The following is a 21,634-nucleotide window of genomic DNA, read 5'->3' as shown; positions in this document are numbered from 1 at the left end:
TATTATATATGGTTTTCTATTAGCTTAGAACTCTTTTATTTAGACAAAAGGGGAAGGTACTGTGGGAACTTTCAGCCATTAACCTTTAAGATACTGGCATACTCTGGGTGTGGCCACAGGTACTGTATAAAGAGATGTAGAAATGTGTGCAGCCTCTTGGCTGCTGGGTTCTGTTTCTGTTCCCTACTTGTGCAGAGGACTGTTGATCTGTGAGTTGACCCCAAAATAAACAACCCTTTATTAAACTCCATTCTGAGCTGGTGTGGGACTACTTTATTGTACTAGTCCACAGAAAGCATTTCAAAAAACCAGATTACTACCAGAAATAAATATATTTTAGAAATCAAAACAACAAAAGAAACTATACATGGTAACTATTCCTGTATTAGCCAATGCAAATATTATAACATAGGAAAATGAGTTTAGTGCTTATTTTTTAATTTTCCTTAGTCTTAGAAAAAGTGGGGGCCAAAGTGCTATCATTTAGTGAGAACAGGAGCTAAAACAGAACACTTCTTAGGGATTCATTATCACCTGACCTGGCAGATTGTCCTCATCTATTTCAAATTAAGTTCTCAATGCTGAGAGCTCTCCTTGTGACAAGTGCTATAATAGGCTCAGAAGAACTGTGATTTTTTTTAAATTATCACTTTACTCAGATGTCTTCAGGGGAGACAGACTGCGTCACCAGATGCTCTGATGTCTGCATGAGTACAGACTGTGTCACCAGATGCTCTGATGTCTGCATGGAGGCAGATTACGTCACCGGATGCTCTGATGTCTGCAGGGGAGACAGACTGCATCATCTGATGCTCTGATGTCTGCAGGGGAGACAGACTGTGTCACCAGATGCTCTGATGTCTGCATGGGGACAGACTGCATCACCAGATGCTCTCATTCAGAAGCTGAAGAAATCCATCCTCTTCTCAATCTACCCAAGTGAATATATAATACTAATGTCTAGGAGAACTGGGTAGAATTATGGCATATTCTGGTTTTCTACCTTAAGTACTGCTAAAATTGGTCAGGCACCATGTTCCTGGTTTTATATCTTTTGGTAAAGTTGTATTATTATTATTATTATTATTATTATTATTACTATTTCATTACGCGTATGTCACACATGCCAGTGTGGGCAAATTTATATCATCACCACCACCATCTCTCACACACACCACAGTGTGCATGTGAACGTCAGAGAATAATTTTGGGGAATTGGTTATCTCTACCCACCCTGTAGGGCCCAGGGGTTGGATTTAGGTTATTAGACTCGATGGTAGATGCCTTAACATGCTGAGCCATTTTGCTGTTCCAACTTTGCATTGTTTATCTCATTCAATACCCACTGTTCTTCTGTCTGTTGTAATGAGATGTTATAGTGAAAGGAAGGGTGGCGGTGGTGGCGCACGCCTTTAATCCCAGCACTCGGGAGGCAGAGACTGCGGATCTCTGTGAGTTAGAGGCCAGCCTGGTCTACAAGAGCTAGTTCCAGGACAGGCTCCAAAGCTACAGAGAAAGCTGGTCTTGAAAAACCAAAAACCAACAACAACAAAAAGAAAAAACAAAAAGAAAGAAAGAAAGAAAGAAAGATATTAAAATAGTATATCCTGCTTTGGTTTGGGAATGTTTTAGATTTGAGATTATAGCCCACTCACACACACATGCGTGCACACACACACACACACACACACACACACACACACTCACACACGCGCGCGCGCGCGTGCACACACACTCTCTCTCCCCAAATATTAAGTAAAATAAAATAAAAATTAAAGTTCCATCAGCTAGGAGTGTGACTTTGTAAGCCCCTCCCTTATCCACAGTGGAATTCTGACAGGCTCGACCTTCTGTAGTCTTGTGCATGCAGTCACAGCCACTTTGAGCTGCTGTGTGCAATGACCTGGTCATGTCTGGCAAACACTACTGTGGGGAGCGTGTGAGGTCCGGAGTGAATATGTGCTATGTCCAGGATCCTGCTTCACACCTAGAGGGACATGGCAAAGCCTTCCTTGGGGTCCTAAGTGTGAAAGGTGACAGCATGTTCAAACAACGTTCACCGTAGCTCTCCCCACCCCATGTTTACAGCCTAAAGACTGCTCCTCTGCAGAGACCACTCCTATCTAGATGAGCTAAATCCGATTCCTTGATCCAGCCGTATAGCACAGACCCTGTCTCTATCTGTAACAGCCCTCATCTCACTATTCAGCTGTATGATAAAATGTTGCTTTTCTGGGGCACTGCAGCTTCCCCATCAGAGACTGCAGTTCCCCTGATCCCAGTTTCTCTGTCTCTGTCAGTCTGTTCTTCATTTCTCCCATGCTCCTCGCCAGGCCGAGCGCCTTGACTGTGCACAGCTGCTGCACCGTTCTCCACAGTTCTCCACGACCCCTGGTTCTCAGTCCTCCCCACATGACGGCTCCTGACCCCTGGTTCTTGGTCTTCCCCACATGACGGTTCCTGAGCCTTGAGGACAGGGGGCTGCACAGTTCTCCATGACCCCATGGTTCTGTCTTCCCCACATGACGGTTCCTGAACCTTGAGGACAGGGGGCATTATTGGCAGCGAATGCCTACTGGGCGGGAGCTCCTTCTCTTTGGATGCAGACCCTGCTAGGCTGCTCATGTTGCAGTGGATGACCTGGCATTAAGTGAGTTCACTTTCATTAAAAAAAAAAAAAAAAAAAAAAAAAAAGAACACATGAGGGTGGAGAGATACTCAGTCGTTAAGAGGACCCGGGTTAATTCTCAGCACCCACACGGCAGCTCACAATCCTCTGTAACTCCAGTTCTAGGGGATATGACACCCTCACACATATATGCATGCAGGTCAAACACCAATGCACATACAAAAGGCTGGAGTGGCTACAGAAAGAGTTGGAGGGGAAAAAGGGGGGCAGATTTGATCAAAATATATTCACTTATGAAATTATCACAACAAACAAACAGTTTTGGAGTTGGGCATGGTTACAACTTTGTATCCTAGATATTCAGAAAACTAAAGCTGGAGGACTGAGAGTTTGGAATCAGCATAGGCTACACAATGAGACATGTATCAAAAACAAAAAAAAACAAACTCAAAATTCGAACAGTTTGAGAGCCAGACTTGATGGCACACACCATTAGTCTCAGTCTTGGAAAGAAGAGGCCAGGTGATCTTTGTAAGTTAGAGGCTATCCTGATTTACATAGCAAATCCCAGGTCAGCCAGGACTAAACAAGACAGTTTTGGTAACGATGGCAGTACTGCAATCAGGACCACAGAGATGGTAAAACTTCTATAAAAGGAATTTGCCAATAACTACCAAATTATTATTGTTTTTTTCCCGTAGTACTGGGAGATTGAAGTCAGGGCCTTGGACATGGGCAGACACTCTTCAGCTGAGCTAACTAACCCGATGCTTAAATTATTTTTTATTTTTAAACTTAATTTTAAAAATTATTACACATAGTGGGTGTGTGTGGGGGGGGGGCGAGCTTGTGATACCTTTAAACCCAATTAAATATCCTGTAGCCCAAAGTGTCCCCTCTACACTCTTGGCCCTTGAACAACCTCCACAGTGCTGCAATTACAGGCTACACGCTCAGCCGCGTGCTCAATTTTATGTAGTTCTGGGGATTAAACCGAGGCTCTCTGCATGCCAGGCAAGTGCCCCAGCCTGAAGTGTTCTTCGGTGGCATATGACATCAGCCTATATCCTGAAAACAGTGAAGTAAGAAGTTTTCTTGGTAATACATTCATGAAATTATCAATAGTATACTTTTTAGATATTTTACTCTGGGCCTTTTTTCTTTGAGACTCTGTAGCCCTGGCTGACTGGAGCTCACTACAATCCAGGCTGGCCTCAAACTCACTGTAATCCACCTGACTGTGGCTCTTGAGTGCTGAGATTAAACCTGTGTGTTGCCACACCCAACAGGGCTCTACTTCTATAGATAAAAATTCACAAAGAAACAACTTAAAATGATAGAATTTATTTTATTATAATGATATATGTATGCACATGTACTATTTTAAAAATAAGCATGTAAATGATAATTATAAAACACAGGTCAGCCCTAATTGAATATTACCAGGATAAAAGAGCAGGTACAGAAGTCAGTCTAAGGGCTGCATTCGCCCTCTCAGGTCAGAACACACGCGGTGCAGCGCTGTGTCCCCGGTCAGTGCTGAGCTTTCAGGAATGCCCGCTTAGAGCTTACATTCAAATCATCACAATCTCTTAACAGTCATTACGTCACTGGACTGGGTGATCTAACAACACCAGTCTAAACGAAAACCCTGAGGATTAAAATCTTTTACACAATAGTTTTGGTTAGGTGCAATTCATGTTTATAAGAACTACTTAATTTAAGGTCATACTTGGTAAGGCAGAGTAAAAGTAAGATCTACGGCAGCAACAATCTACACTAGCTTTAGTTCTCGCTACAAAGCTGTTTTGTTTCCCCAGCACTGGACCTCCTCACCATCTGCTGGCTCACCAGCTTTACACTCAGGAGTTGACATTGCACTGAGCTGAGGTGATCCAACAATGGTGGCTCAGACTCAATGTACCCAAGGAACTACATGTTGTTGAGTTCATGTCCATGCTCGACCATGGCTTGCACAAATTGCTTGAAGACTCGATCCATGTAAGTGCATTGCCTAGGCCAGATTCCCTCCAGAAAACCAATATGGCCTCCATAAGAAGTAAGAACCAAAGCGACATTAGGGTTTTGCTTAGCAGTTTCTATTGGGATAGCTTGAGGAATCAAAGCAGTAGGATGGGGGTGTTGGTGGTAAAAAGGTGGGAGCGGGAAGGATGGGGAGAGAGGGGAGGAGAGAGGGCATTAACATTTTTTGTTAGGTAAAGCACACTTTATCATTTCTAATCAGTAAAAACATTCTAATCATTAAACAAATATTTGTAATGAGCGTGGCTAAATGGAATGAGTTTGACTAATTTATACAATCATCTATATTCTTATAACAATACATATTTCTACTAGATTCTTATTTCTAAAGGAATCAATCCAAGGTTTTACATAACCTAACGTGCAGGCTGTTTATTGGCTGTGAGACAGCACAGCTACCAGGCGCTTGTTCCCTGCCTGACCCCTGGTTTGCTGACACAAGTGCCTGAGGCCTTCCTCATGCTCTGCGGCACTCGTGAGAGTGCGCGGATACTAGGGCACAAACACATCTAGAAAGACCAGACAAAGCAAAATAAAAATACAGGCTGATTCTTGTTTTCTGAAATTAAAACTAAGCTAACCTTTGTGAGAGTTGTAAATCCATTCGGTATAATTTTGATCATATGTGAATTTAGATTTCTAAACATGATTGATAACTGTACAAAGGACTTAAAATCCCAGATGTGGGAATATATATATATTTTCCTGTTTTTTTGATTTCCTGTTTCTCAAACAGCAAACAGAAACTACTGGAAAACAGCTCAGCAGTGACATACAAACAACTCACCAGGAACAGCAGTGTCTGTGCATCCCTATCACGTTAACTTTAAACAGAGACTTCAAGGTCATGAATTAAAGTTGTTTTCTTTTTCTCCGAGGTGTTAGTGTTCAGACTTGAAAAATAAAATATGAGTGTGTGCCCACAGGTGCAGGGCACATGCCCCAAAGGCCAACTGGGGACCTCGTGAATGCTCAATCTAAGTTCTCCCCCTGGGCTCCGCCCCAGCACTCAGAATCTAAGCCTGACTGCAGACAGGCAGCCTTGTGAAGGGTGTCGGCTGCCTGTTCCCGCAGGCTGCAGACAATTGTCCACTATGTGTTAAGACCGTTTTAAGGGCCTGGTTGAATGCTGGGAAACTTGTTTGTAGCACAGGCAGCCAAGGATAAAAACAGATGCAGAAACATCAGATCCGACCCAGTGAAATGATGTGAAGCAAGCACGGTGTAATTTAATAGATTCAGTTTCAGTGCTTTTCTTTCTTTCTTTTCTTTTCTTTTTTTGGTTTTTCGAGACAGGGTTTCTCTGTAGCTTTGGAGCCTGTCCCGGAACTAGCTCTTATAGATCAGGCTGGCCTCTAACTCACAGAGATCCGCCTGCCTCTGCCTCCCGAGTGCTGGAATTAAAGGCGTGGGCCACCACCGCCCGGCTTTCATTTTCTTATGTACAAGCAAAGGCCCAAAACGCCAGTTATTAGAAATCACCTCTGGATAAACGTGACCTCCAGAGAAGCCGTGGGTGATTTAAGGTATCTGTGTATGTTGGGATGTTCTAAAACTTTACAACACAATTGCTAGGGTTGGAATCTGGGTAATCAATTCTGTTTAGTGATGGCTGAACTCAGGGCCTCAAATGAACCAGGCAAGCACCCTACCACTGAGCTCCAGCCCAACCCAAAACAAATGCTTTTAATTAGGTATTTGGAGAAAATAAAAGATTCTTTTCTTGAGGTCCTGGAGAGTTGACTCAGTGGTTAGGAGCACTGAAGATCTTCCAGAGGACCCAGGTTTGATTCCCAGCTCCCACGTGGCAGCTCCCAACCATCTCTAACTCTAACTCCAGGAGCTGCCATTTCCCCTTCTGCCATCTGTGGGCACCAGGTCCAGACACACATGAACGCAAAACACCCAACACATTACAGCTTAAAATTGATTTAAAAAGATTTTTTTTTGGAGCCAGGCATGATGGCTCACACTTGACACTCCACAACATGGGGGGTGGAGGCAGGAGGATCAAGAGGTCCAGGGAAGCCTGGGTTACAGAATAACATCTTGTGTTGACAACAACAAAATAATAATCATCTTTATACAACGGTTAGAGGGCAAGCCTTTTGATACTGAAGTTTGTAAGATTACTTTGTAAGTTAGTAAGATGACATACATGTTTGATAAACAAATCTGTATGCTTATTGCTGGTTTTTAAATTTATTTTTTAAATTAGGAGACCTCTTTTTAAGATTTATTTTTGTTATTTTAAATTATGCATGTGTAGGACAGCGTATATGAGTGAATTGCCTGTGCAGGCCAGCAGGTGGCGATAGGTCTGGCATTACTGGTGATTTCCTGTTGCCTGATGTAGGTGCTGGGAACTGAACTTGGGACTTTGGCTAGAGCAATACATGTTTCCAACCACTGAGCCATCTTTCCTGCCCAATTGCTATTCTTTTTTTTTTTTTTTTTTTTTTTTTTTTTTTTTTCGAGACAGAGTTTCTCTGTGGCTTTTGGAACCTGTCCTGGAACTAGCTCTTGTAGACCAGGCTGGCCTCGAACTCACAGAGATCCGTCTGCCTCTGCCTCCCGAGTGCTGGGATTAAAGGCGTGCGCCACCACCGCCCGGCCCAATTGCTATTCTTAAATTAAGTGAGTATGGAAGTTAATTTTGGAATAATTTTCTTCCTTACTGTTTCCAGGAGAAAAAAACTATAAACTATTTTCATTTAGAAATAAACTTTTGGCCCCTATTTGCTTCCAGCATGAAATACTCAAGGACATTGTTTCTAAAGTCTCAAGTCCTCTTTCAGGTTAAAGGGGAAGAAGAAAAATTTCAACCCTTTTTTTCTTTTTTCTTTTTGGAACTCCAGGAAAATGAGGCAAACAATGCCAGTGCTCTCCTCAGGCAAAGATGCCCAAAGGCACCGCCTTCTAAAACCAAAGATCATAAACACGAGAACTCACACTCAGCTCTCACTGGGCCTGAGTCTCTGACAGCAGAAGGGAACCCTGAAAACAGTGGTCATGTGGCCTGAAGGACTTTGATACTAAGTTATAAACGCTAACTTTTATTTGCTTGTTTTTATGCTTCAAGACAATGTCTTCCTGGCCCAGGTTGGAAGTTATTAAAGTTATTAAAGTTCAGGCCTCAAGGTCATTTCTTTTTCTCGCATCAGTGTCCCAAGTGCTGGGATTACAGGCATGGAGCTCCATGCAGGCAGCGTTTTAGTAAAAATCATAATAGAAGACATTATATGACTGCTGTACTTCCTTAAAAAGAACATTTTCAAAGCTAAACTAGGAACTGGGGAGACAGCTCAGCAGTTGTGGCTCAGTTCCCAGCACTGATGTCTGGTGGCTCCAGTTCCAGGAATCTGTTGCCCTCTTCTGGCCTCTATGGCCACTGACACGCACACAGCATACATGCACATGGCATACACGCACACGGCATACAAGCACACGCATACACACACGGCATACAAGCACACGGCACACACGCACACAGCATACGCACACAGCATACACACACATGGCATACACACACATGGCATACATGCACACGGCACACATGCACACGGCACACACGCACACAGCATACATGCACATGGCATACATGCACATGGCATACAAGCACACGGCAAACACGCATACGGCACACACGCACATGGCACACACACACATGGCATACACGCACACAGACACACACGGCACACACGCACACAGCATACACGCACACGGCATACACACACGGCACACACGCACATGGCACACACACATGGCATATGCACATGGCACACACACATGGCATACACACAGACACACACATGGCATACACGCACATGGCACACACACATGGCATACACGCACAGACACACACATGGCATACATGCACATGGCACACACACATCATACACACACATGGCATACACACACAGGCACACGTGCACATGGCACACACACATGGCATGCACACATGGCATACACGCACATGGCACACACACATGGCATACACGCACATGGCACACACACATGGCATACATGCACATGGCACACACACGGCATACACGCACATGGCACACACGTGGCATACACGCTCATGGCACACACACATGGCATACACGCACATAGCACACACACACATGGCATACACGCACATGGCACACACACACATGGCATACACGCACACAGACACACACAGAAATCAAACTAAAAGATGTCTTTGAAAGAACAGTTAATTCACACTAAGTGTGTAGACAGACAGATTCTTACCGTGGCTGGGTGAGAAGACATCATCCACGGCATTCAGGCACAACACTGGGATTCCCACAGACTTTAGTCTGCGGTTTGGACTGGCGTCGGTGTAATAATCATCAATTGTTCGGTATCCAAACATGACTGAGGTGAATCGTTTATCAAACTCTCTAATAGACTTAGCCTAAAAAACAGATCCAGGCTGAATCTACCCTTGGAGTCATAAGAGGAAATAAAAATATTAGGAAAAGCTAACCTTACCTTCATGACCTGGTCCATGTCGATTTGTTTGACAAACATATGCTGGTGCCTAGAACAAAAGAAATTCCAAACTAAAAATTAAGATAATCTCTACCTCAGTCATACCTAAAATACATAAACAGACTAACTAGCACAGGGCACAATGCTGGTATCAAAATAGCATTTGCTGGGCTCAGTGAGTAAAGACATGCTGCCAAGCCTGTTGTCCTGGACCCACATGATAGAAAGAATTTCTTCACAGACAGTTCTTTGACCTACTCAGCATACTGCCCACACAAAGTTAATAAAAGTATAATGAAAACAATTTTAAGTTTGCTTAATGTCTGTGGTGTGTGTACATACACACATGTGTGCACATGTTGAGGTTAGAAGACAGCTTTGGTACAGGTTGCCGCTTTTTTTTTTTTTTTGGTTTTTCGAGAAAGGGTTTCCCTGTAGTTTCTAGAGCCTGTCCTGGAATTAGCTCTTGTAGACCAGGCTGGCCTCGAACTCAGAGATCCGCCTGCCTCTGCCTCCCGAGTGCTGGGATTAAAGGCGTGTGCCACCACCGCCCGGCTTAGGTTGCCGCTTTTACCAGGCTAGCCCCACCTCTGCCTCCCATCCTCTCATGAGGGCTGGGGCTACAGACGGACACCACCACATACAGACTACACCACCACATACAGACTACACCACCACATACAGACTACACCACCACGTACAGACTCACACTACCACGTACAGGCTACACTACCACGTACAGGCTACACTACCACGTACAGGCTACACCACCACGTACAGGCTACACCACCACGTACAGACTACACCACCACATACAGGCTACACCACCACATACAGGCTACACCACCACATACTGGCTACACCACCACATACAGGCTACACCACCACATACAGGCTACACCACCACATACAGGCTACACCACCACATACAGACTACACCACCACATACAGACTCACACTACCACATACAGACTCACACCACCACATACAGACTACACCACCACATACAGACTCACACTACCACATACAGACTCACACTACCACATACAGACTACACCACCACATACAGACTACACTACCACATCTTGCCAGCTCACATGCTCCCATTTCTAAAACACACTATTCTTGTAAGAACATGCTTAAGGAGCTGGATTATTCAACATGGGACACTCTTTTGTTAGTTTGTTTTTTTGCGACAAGGTCTCTATGTAGCCCAAGCTTACAATTTAGACCAGGCTGGCCTTGAACTCACAGAGATCTGCCTGCCTCTGCCTCTTGAGTACTGGGATCAAAAGGGTTTACCACCACACCTAGCTACACAGGACATTCTTAACATTCTACCTAAGAAAGAATTAGGTTTAGAAAAGACTGACAACCAGAAAATCTAAGGAAACAGCCCAAACATATCACCAAATATACTCCACATTAATGTAGTTTTCAGAATAATTTAGAATAGCAAAACAAACAGAGGGACACAAACACACAAAGAATGCATTATGCCTTTTTTCTTTTGGTTTTCCAAGATAGGGTCTAAGATGGCTCAGTGGGTAAAGGTGCCTGCCACCAAACCTGATAACCTGAGTTTCTCTGTCTAACAGTCCTGGCTGTCCTGGAACTTACTTTGCAGAACACACAAGCCTCAAACTCACAAAGACATGCCTGTCTCTGCCTCCCACTTGGGAGTGCTGGGGTTAAAGGTGTGCGCCACCACCGCCCAGCTGCATTTTATCTATATTTTTACCTTATAATTTTTGGTATGCATCCATAATATAAAGAATATTTTAGTACTGTAATAAATATGTGTATAAATAAATACACATACTGGTAGTGTTAAAATGTAAAATTTCATACTGCTGGATTGTGTAATCTAAATTGTTTGGCAACAAAAAGTTTTAAATATGACTTACTTCTTAACTGAAGACTGGAGGCAAGTTGTCAAGTAGTAATTAAAAAGCAGCCAGTTTAGTGGCTTCTCCAGTGACTCTGAGCAAGCGAAAGTATTCCAGCCAACTGAGAATGTTGCAGCTGCCATCAGAGGAGTTTTGGACCCAATTTTGCCCAGGTAATTTAGAAGCAGCATTCTAAAAAGGTGAGAAACAAGACTGTGAGGTCTCTCAAGAGTCCCTTTCTAAGGGCGCTTCACAAGGTCAGGCAGGAGTCAGCAAGGACGCACTGCTTAGTCTTTCTTTCTCTTTTTTTTTTTTTTTTTGAGATAAGGTCTCTTGCAGCCCAGTTGACCTTGTACATTCAACTCTGTGAATTAAGCTTGAATACTCAACCCTTCTACCTTAGCTTCCCAAGAGCTGGGCTGCGCCGTCACCCGTGACTGCTGTTTAAGTCCTGCACACTGGAAAGGCTGTCTTTGTTCTTTCCTCATATTCATATCCAGAACTCTTTACATGTATTTGTGCATGTGCACACGCCACAGTGTAGGGAGGTCAGCGTCAGTTCTCATCGTCACCATGTGGGTCACCAGGCTTGGTGGCAGGCACCTTTATCCACTGAGACATTTCATCATCCGTGCTCATATTTGTATTTAAAATATTTGTTTCCTTCCTGAAACAGGTCATGCACTCTCCCATCTCTGCCTCTTGAGTCTTTGGAGGACAAGTGTGTACCCATATGCCTGACCCACATACTAACTTAAATTGCACTTGACCAAACTGTAAGACAATTTATTACTACATGTTTCCTTTAGTGAAGTAAAACATCAACATGAAACACAGTTACCCTGAGTGGCTCTTACGCGCGACTGCGCACCAGGATCGCCAGGGGCTTTGGTAAGTACTTACTACTTTAAACTCTACTACAGAGATACAGTACTGAAAACTGCCTGGTACTGGCATAAGAACAGACAAGAGGACAAATAGAACCGAATAGAAGACCCAGATATCAATCCACATATCTTCGAACACCTGATCTTTGATAAAGAAGCAAAAAACATCAAATGGAAAAAAAGAAAGCTTATTTAACAAGTGGTACTGGCATAACTGGGTATCAACATGTCAAAGAATGAAAATAGACCCATATCTATCACCATGCACAAAACTCAAGTCCAAATGGATCAAAGACCTCAACATAAAGCCAGCCACACTGAACCTTATAGAAGAGAAAGTGGGAAGTACACTTGAACGCATTGGCACAGGGAACCACTTCCTAAATAGAACCCTAGCAGCACAGACACTGAGAGAAACAATTAATAAATGGGACCTCCTGAAACTGAAAAGCTTCTATAAAGCAAAGGACACGGTCAACAAGAATAAATGACAGCCTGCAGAATGGGAAAAGATCTTCACTAACCCCACATCAGACAGAGGTCTGATCTCAAAAATATACAAAGAACTCAAGAAATTGGACACCAAAAGATCACATAATCCAATAAAAATAAATGGACAGACCTAAACAGAGAACTCTCAACAGAGGAATCTAAAATGGCTGAAAGACACTTAAGGAAATGTTCAACATCCTTAGTCATCAGAGAAATGCAAATCAAAACAACTCTGAGATTCCATCTTACTCCTGTAAGAATGGCCAAGATCAAAAACACTGGTGATAATTTATGCTGGGGAGGTTGTGGGGGAAATGGAACACTCCTGTATTGCTGGGGGGAATGCAAGCTGGTACAACCCCTTTGGATGTCAGTGTGGCAATTTCTCAGAAAATTAGGAAACAACCTTCTTCAAGACCCAATAATACCACTTTTAGGTATATATCCAAAGGATACTCAATCATGCCACAAGGACATGTGCTCAACTATGTTCATAGCAGCATTGTTTGTCATAGCCAGAACCTGGAAGCAACCTAAATGCCCCTCGATTGAAGAATGGATAAAAAAAATGTGGTACATTTACACAATGGATTACTACACAGCAGAAAAAAATGACAGCTTGAATTTTGCAGGAAAATAGATAGAACTAGAAAACATTATTTTAAGTGAGGTAACCCAGACACAGAAAGACAATTATCACATGTACTCACTCATAGGTGGTTTTCAAACATAAAGCAAAGAAAGCCAGCCTACAAACCACAATCCCAGAGAACTTAGACAACAATACGGACACTAAAAGAGATTTACATAGATCTAATCTACATGCGAAGTAGAAAGTATAAAAAGACAAGATATCCCGAGTAAATTGGGAGCATGGGGACCTTGGGGGAGGACTGAGGAGGGGAGGGGAAAGGCAGGGAAGGGAGCAGAGAAAAATGTAGAGCTCAATAAATATCATGGAAAAAAAATAAATAAAGGCACGAGCCATCACCGATGGCTTTAGGGCAGGAAGTTTTTATGAAAAGTGAATATTTAGCTTTTGAAAATATTTTTTCAAAAAATTTTAAAATTATTTATTGTGTGTGTATGTATGTGTACATGAATGTATATTCTATAGCAAGATTGTGGAGGTCAGAGAACAATTTGAGGAAGTCAGTTCTCTCCTTCTGCATAGATCCCAGGATAAAACTCAGGTTGTCCTGCATGGTAGCATGTGACCTTGCCTGAGCTGTCTTGCCAGTTCGGAAAAGAAAATTTTTTTTGAGACAGCACTTCACTATTTTTAACTCAGGCTGGTTTAGAACTTGTAATTCTCCTGTCTCAACCTCCAGGAACGCTAGACTTATGGATGTACTCCATCACACAGGATTTGAAAATGACCCTCTGTAGTAACTATATGATTTGCATACAATGCTTTCTGTACTGTGAAGAGTTCACCCTAGGATTCTTATATAATAACTTTACTTTTCAGCTAGAGGTCAGATAATGGCCAGAGGCCGGTAAATTACATAAACCACAATAGCAGGAAAGGATCTAAAGCAGAAAGACCCCGAAATAGGCAAACCAAATCTTTAGAGGCAATTCAGGAGTAAAATAATGTCAAGATGCTACCTCAAAAGGTTATTTTATATTATTTACTTTAGAAGGTGGATCTCTGTGGATTCAAGGCCAGCATGGTCTACAAGAGCTAGTTCCAGGACAGCTAGACTGTTACACAGAGAAAGCATGTCCGGGGGCGGGGGGGGGGGGGGGGGGGGGAAGAGTATTAGGACTTTTTTTTTTTTTTTAAAAAAAGAAACAGGTCTTCCATTTAGAGCTACCAACTGGAATATTAATTTATTGGCCTTCCAACTTTCTGCTGTGTGCTCCACTCCAAGGCATGCTGTGTAGACAAAGCAAGATCCTGTCCTGTCTCCGTGCTCCAAAATCCACTTCATCTAGTGTCCCAAGATAGGGGCTTTATTAGACACTGAGAAGATACCACACAAAAAGGCCAAGAAGTGACTCAACCGATTAATTTATTATTTTGAGGAGCTAGGAACTCAAGCCAGGGCCTCCCACATTTTAAGCATGTGCTCTACTCTGTACCACCTGAAGCAATAATAAAGTGGTTATGAGGTTCAGTTAATAATAATAGAGCTGGGAATGAACTGGAGAAGTGGGTGATTCTGATGGAACAAGATTATCCACGAGCTGATAATTACTGAACCTGAGGAATGACTCTTAATTTTCCATTTTATGTGTTTGGAATTTTCCATTTATTTAAAAAGTATTTACCAACTCACTGGGAGAGTAGAATCTGGGTCTAGAGCTTCAGAGTTTCTTGACTTAACTCAATTCTGGCTCAAAGCCCATACTTGGCCCCAACATCGCAGGCACTGGGATGACCCCAGTCTGTGGCTTCACTGGGCATGAAACTCTTGCTTAGACTATGCTTTTGTCAGCTGCATCTCAAAGGAAAAAGAAAAAGAAAAAAGAAAAAAAGAAAAGTGCACTCACTTGGGAACGTGTCAATGTGTCACAGTGCTAGGCAACTAGAAGGTGTGATTCCTTCAAATAATTTACAAGACATTAATATTCAGCCAGCTGGAAAAGCTAATCTAACGGTCAGAGTGGCCTTTGGGCACCAAGGCTTCAACGCTGGATGAATAGGCCTTTCCCAAGAGTTTCTGAATAGACAATTGGAACCTCTTTATTTAAAGGCTAGCCCTGAAAAAAAAGCCATGAATTTATATGATTAAGGGGGAAAAGTTCAGCCCTCATTCTGTCTTTTCAGGTTCACACTGTGGGCTGAAGGAAGTAGATGCTAGAATCTGTCCGCTAAGCACAACCTGACTCTGCTCATTTCTGCGCTGACTCAGGGCTCTGCCTTTACTGGGTCAAGTCAGACCTTCCATGCTAATGTAAGGAATGAATTCTTTATCAGAATCTAAAAGCTCTGGGCAGAGCCTCCTGCTCATGAGCCCTTTTACTTTCCTGTACATACACTCTGAAGATATTCTAAAAACAGAGATGGCAGATACAGCCAGAATAAAGTTTAAAAAGTAGTTTCTATTTTAAATGTTAACTGGCTTTTAAAGGTAAAAAAAAAAGAACAATTTACTTCTATTTTATGTATGTGTTTGCTTGCATATATGTCTGTGAACCATGTACATGCAGTGCCCGTGGAGGCCACAAGAGCTCACTTAGGGTCCCCTGGAACTGGGGTTACAGATGGTTGTGAGTTGCCATGTGGGTGCTGGGAACTGAACCTGGGTTCTTTTTTTTTTATTTTTAATTTTTAAATTTTTTTTTTTTTTGAGACAGGGTTTCTCTGTAGCTTTGGAGCCTGTCCTAGAACTAGCTATTGTAGACCAGGGTGGCCTTGAACTCACAGAGATCCACCTGCCTCTGCCTCTCATGTGCTGGGATTAAAGGCTTGCACCACCACCGCCTGGCCAAACCTGGATTCTACATTAAGAACTGCCATGTGGGTGCTGGGAACCGAACCTGGGTTCTTAATTAAGAATAGCAAGCTTCCTGTCCCTTCCCAGCTTGCACCCAGAATCCTCCCCCCTCCCCCTGCCTCATCCTCCCGTCTTTGGGGCCACAAAATCCCACAGCTCAGCCTGTTTGGGCTCTGGGGACCTGGAATTGAGTGCACCCAGGCCGGTGGGAGGTCCCCTCCTTCATTTGACTGCCCGGAGCAAGGTAGGCCTTTGTCTGAGAGCTGCTTGGCCTGCAAGGGGACCTGACAGTCGGCAGGAGGATCCATCATTCTTTGGGGGGTTATTCTCCCCAGATACTGCCTCTCTCTTCCTGTCCCTTCCCAGCTTGCACCCAGAATCCTCCCCCCCTCCCCCTGCCTCATCCTCCCGTCTTTGGGGCCACAAAATCCCACAGCTCAGCCTGTTTGGGCTCTGGGGACCTGGAAGTGAGTGCACCCAGGCCGGTGGGAGGTCCCCTCCTTCATTTGACTGCCCGGAGCAAGGTAGGCCTTTGTCTGAGAGCTGCTTGGCCTGCAAGGGGATCTGACAGTCGGCAGGAGGATCCATCATTCTTTGGGGTGAGTGAGGAGTGAGTGCCCGAACTGCGGCAGCTGCCCGGAGAGGGACCACCGACTCTCCACAACTCCCCCTGCCACCAGCACACTTCCTGCTCTTCCTGCAGGGGTTATTCTCCCCGGATACCGCCTCTCTCTCCCTGTCCCTTCCCAGCTTGCACCCAGAATCCTCCCCCCCTCCCCCTGCCTCATCCTCCCGTCTTTGGGGCCACAAAATCCCACAGCTCAGCCTGTTTGGGCTCTGGGGACCTGGAATTGAGTGCACCCAGGCCGGTGGGAGGTCCCCTCCTTCATTTGACTGCCCGGAGCAAGGTAGGCCTTTGTCTGAGAGCTGCTTGGCCTGCAAGGGGACCTGACAGTCGGCAGGAGGATCCATCATTCTTTGGGGTGAGTGAGGAGTGAGTCCCCGAACCGTGGCAGCTGCCCGGAGAGGGACCACCGACTCTCCACAACTCCCCCTGCCACCAGCACACTTCCTGCTCTTCCTGCAGGGGTTATTCTCCCCGGATACCGCCTCTTTCTCCCTGTCCCTTCCCAGCTTGCACCCAGAATATCCCCCTCCCCCTGCCTCATCCTCCCGTCTTTGGGGCCACAAAATCCAACAGCTCAGCCTGTTTGGGCTCTGGGGACCTGGAAGTGAGTGCACCCAGGCCGGTGGGAGGTCCCCTCCTTCATTTGACTGCCCAGGGCAAGGTAGGCCTTTGTCTGAGAGCTGCTTGGCCTGCAAGGGGACCTGACAGTCTGCCAGAGGATCCATCATTCTTTGGGGTGTCCTGCTCCAGTTCTAAGGCCATCCACCCAAAGGGGTCAGACTCTGGCCTCCAGGCAGGTCTGAGGATTCCTGTGGAGGGGTGTGGGCTCCTTTAGATTGTGCTGCCAGGTTCGCTGTGTGGTATTCCATCCCGCCCTGCCCCCACCTTGGCCCTTTTGTCTGGGCTGCGACCCTGGGCTGCCTGGAATCCCTGATCCTGTGCCCTGACATTCCATCTGAACTGGTGAGTGAATGCGGACCCTGGGGCAACCTGCCCTGGAAGAGAACACAGACCCCCTACCCCCACTTCCCTCTGCAGGCTTGTGTCGGTTTCTCCCTTCCCTGTGTGTCTCCCAAGCTTTCCCTAGTGTTCTCAGGTGTCCTGCTCCTGTTCTCTGACCATCCACCCAGAGGAGTCAGACCCTGGCCTCCAGGACACCAAACACCTCCGCGCTCCTTTTGAAGGAAGAGATGGGCAGGCGCCAATGCAGGAGCTCCTCCAACAACATGAAAGGCAACATGACATCACCACAAGCCAGACATCCCGAAACAACAAGAATTGAACACCCTACCCCAGAAGATATAGAAGAATCCGACCTTAAACAGTACTTTATGAAAATAATAGAGGACCTTAAACAGGAGGTAAAAAACTGTCATAAAGAAATGGAGTTGACAAACAAAAAGGTAGACGAAATAAATAAATCTCTCAAAGATACCCAAGAAAAACAAGAAAAACAAGAAAAAGCAATCAAACAGGTAAGGGAAACAGTACAAGACCTGATAAATGAAATGGAGGTATTGAAGAAAACACAATCTGAGGGACGACTGGAAATGGAAACTCTGAGTAAACGAACAGAAACTTCAGAGACAAGTATTTCCAACCGAATACAAGAGATGGAAGAAAGAATCTCGGACTCTGAAGATACTATAGAGGAAATAAACTCACAGATTAAAGAACTAAACAAATCTAACAAATTCTTAACACAAAACATTCAGGAAATCTGGGACACCATGAAAAGACCAAACCTAAGAATAATTGGGGTAGAAGAAGGAGAAGAATTACAACTCAAAGGCCCAGAAAACATATTCAACAAAATTATAGAAGAAAACTTCCCCAACCTAAAGAAGGATGTTCCTATGAAGGTACAAGAAGCCTACAGAACACCAAATAGACTGGATCAAAAGAAAGCATCCCCACTGCCATATAATAATCAAAACACAAAACATACAGAATAAAGAACAGATATTAAGAGCTGCAAAGGAAAAAGGTCAAGTAACATATAAAGGGAAACCTATCAGAATTACACCTGATTTCTCAATGGAAACCATGAAAGCCAGAAGAGCTTGGATAGATGTGCTACAGACACTTAGGGAACATGGATGCAAGCCTAGACTATTATACCCAGCAAAGCTTGCATTCACCATTGATGGAGAAAACAAGATATTCCAGGACAAAAACAGATTTAAACAATACGCAGCCACAAATCCAGCCTTGCAGAAAGTAATAGAAGGAAAATCACAAACCAAGGAGTCCAACAACGCCGACAATAACTCAGGCATCTAGCGACCCTTCACCAGCACAACTAGAAGAAGGGAAACACACAAACTCTACTACTAAAAATGACTGAAGTTAACAACCACTGGTCATTAATATCACTTAATATCAATGGACTCAATTCACCAATAAAAAGGCACAGGCTAAGAGACTGGATACGAAAACAGAATCCAACATTTTGCTGTTTACAAGAAACACACCTCAACCACAAAGACAGACATCTACTCAGAGTAAAGGGTTGGGAAAAGGTTTATCAAGCAAATGGCCCTAAGAAACAAGCGGGTGTGGCCATACTAATTTCCAACAAAGTTGACTTCAAACTAAAATCAATCAGAAGAGATGGAAAGGGACACTTTATACTCATAACAGGAAAAATCCATCAGAATGAAGTCTCAATCCTGAATATCTATGCCCCTAATATAAAAGCTCCCACTTATGTAAAAGAAACACTTCTAGAACTCAAGGCAGCCATCAAACCACACACACTAATAGTTGGAGACTTCAACACTCCTCTCTCACCAATGGACAGGTCAATCAGACAGAAACCTAACAGAGAATTGAAAGACTTAATGGAGGTAATGAACCAAATGGACTTAACAGACATCTATAGAACATTCCACCCAAATAGGAAAGAATATACCTTCTTCTCTGCGGCTCATGGAACCTTTTCGAAAATTGACCATATACTTGGTAACAAAGCAAACTTCCACAGTTACAAAAAAATATTAGTAACCACCTGTGTCTTATCGGATCACCATGGATTAAAATTAGAATTCAACAACAATGCTACCCCCAGAAAACCCACAAACTCATGGAAACTGAACAGTCAACTACTGACCCACACCTGGGTCAAGGAAGAAATAAAGAAAGAAATTAAAGTCTTTCTTGAATTTAATGAAAACAAAGACACAACATACTCAAACCTATGGGACACAATGAAAGCAGTGCTAAGAGGAAAGTTCATAGCACTAGGTGCCCACTTAAAGAAAACGGAGAAAGCGCTCATTGGTGACTTAACAGCACACCTGAAAGCTCTGGAAAAAAAAGAAGCAGACTCACCTAGGAGAAGTAGAAGACTGGAAATAATCAAATTGAGGGCAGAAATCAACAAAATAAAAACACAGAAAACAATCCAAAGAATCAATGAAACAAGAAGCTGGTTCCTGGAGAAAATCAACAAGATTGACAAACCCTTAGCCAAACTAATCAAACGGCAGAGGGAGAACACGCAAATTAACAAGATCAGAAATGAAAAGGGGGACATAACCACAGACACAGAGGAAATTCAGAAAATCATTAGATCTTACTACAAAAGCCTGTATGCCACAAAATTGGAAAATGTAAAAGAAATGGACAGTTTTTTAGATAAATACCATATACCAAAGTTAAACCAGGACCAGGTAAATGCTCTAAATCGTCCTGTTAGTCGCGAAGAATTAGAAACTGTTATCAGAAACCTCCCTACCAAAAAGAGCCCAGGACCAGATGGTTTCAATGCGGAATTCTACCAGAACTTCCAAGAAGACCTAATACCTATACTCCTTAAGGTATTTCATAATATAGAAACACAAGAGTCACTGCCAAATTCCTTCTATGAAGCTACAGTTACCCTGATACCTAAACCACACAAAGACTCAACCAAGAAAGAGAATTACAGGCCAATCTCACTCATGAACATTGACGCAAAAATTCTCAATAAAATACTGGCAAACCGAATCCAAGAACACATTAGAAAAATTATCCATTACGATCAAGTAGGCTTCATCCCAGAGATGCAGGGCTGGTTCAACATACGAAAATCTATTAATGTAATCCATCATATAAACAAACTGAAGGAAAAAAACCATATGGTCATCTCATTAGATGCTGAAAAAGCATTTGACAAAATTCAGCACCCTTTTATGATAAAGGTCTTGGAGAGATTAGGGATACAAGGGTCATTCCTAAATATAATAAAAGCTATTTACAGCAAGCCGACAGCTAACATCAAATTAAACGGAGAGAAACTCAAGGCTATCCCACTAAATTCAGGAACACGACAAGGCTGTCCACTCTCTCCTTATCTCTTCAATATAGTGCTTGAAGTTCTAGCAATAGCAATAAGACAACATAAGGGAATCAAGGGGATTCAATTTGGAAAGGAAGAAGTTAAACTTTCATTATTTGCAGATGATATGATAGTATACATAAGCGACCCCAAAAACTCCACCAAAGAACTCCTACAGCTGATAAACTCCTTCAGTAACGTGGCAGGATACAAGATCAACTCCAAAAAATCAGTCGCCTTTTTATACACAAAGGATAAGGAAGCAGAGAGGGTAATCAGAGAAGTATCACCTCTCACAATAGCCACAAATAGCATAAGATATCTGGGAGTATCGCTAACCAAGGAAGTGAAGGATTTATTTGACAAGAACTTTAAGTCTTTGAAGAAAGAAATTGAAGAGGATACCAGAAAATGGAAGGATCTCCCCTGCTCGTGGATTGGGAGGATCAACATAGTAAAAATGGCAATTCTACCAAAAGCAATCTATAGATTCAATGCAATCCCAATCAAGCTCCCATTAAAATTCTTCACAGAGATTGAGAGGACAATAATCAACTTTATATGGAAAAACAAGAAACCCAGGATAGCCCAAAAAAATCTTATACAATAAAGGTTCTTCTGGAGGCATTACCACCCCTGACTTCAAACTCTATTACAAAGCTACAGTATTGAAAACGGCTTGGTATTGGCATAAAAACAGAGAAGTTGACCAATGGAAGCGTATAGAAGACCCGGATCTTAAACCACAAACCTATGAACACCTGATTTTTGATAAAGGAGCCAAAAGTACACAATGGAA

General features: G+C 43.4%; 1 protein-coding gene across 4 annotated transcripts in view; it reads right to left on the bottom strand.

Annotated features, from left to right (window-relative positions):
- Positions 1–366: 366 nt before the first annotated feature.
- Abhd3 (abhydrolase domain containing 3, phospholipase) overlaps positions 367–21,634 on the bottom strand; it is a 60,698-nt gene continuing 39,430 nt past the window's right edge. The window contains exons 6-9 of one of the 4 annotated variants that reach the window (XM_038330743.1): positions 11,080–11,253; positions 9,173–9,221; positions 8,930–9,095; positions 367–821 (exon numbers count right to left, since the gene is read on the bottom strand). In XM_038330743.1, the coding sequence (XP_038186671.1) occupies positions 763–821; positions 8,930–9,095; positions 9,173–9,221; positions 11,080–11,253 (448 nt within the window). In that variant the 3' untranslated portion in view covers positions 367–762. Of the gene's footprint in view, positions 822–3,957; positions 4,741–8,929; positions 9,096–9,172; positions 9,222–11,079; positions 11,254–21,634 lie in introns of those variants that run through there. The other 3 variants (XM_038330742.1, XM_038330741.2, XM_038330744.1) reach the window with 3 other exon arrangements.

The sequence above is a fragment of the Arvicola amphibius genome, chromosome 5 (genome assembly GCF_903992535.2).
Source record: "Arvicola amphibius chromosome 5, mArvAmp1.2, whole genome shotgun sequence".
In the NCBI taxonomy this organism is placed as follows: domain Eukaryota; kingdom Metazoa; phylum Chordata; class Mammalia; order Rodentia; family Cricetidae; genus Arvicola; species Arvicola amphibius.
Note: the sequence above shows the minus strand (reverse complement) of the source record. Positions and strands in the feature narration are given on the sequence as shown.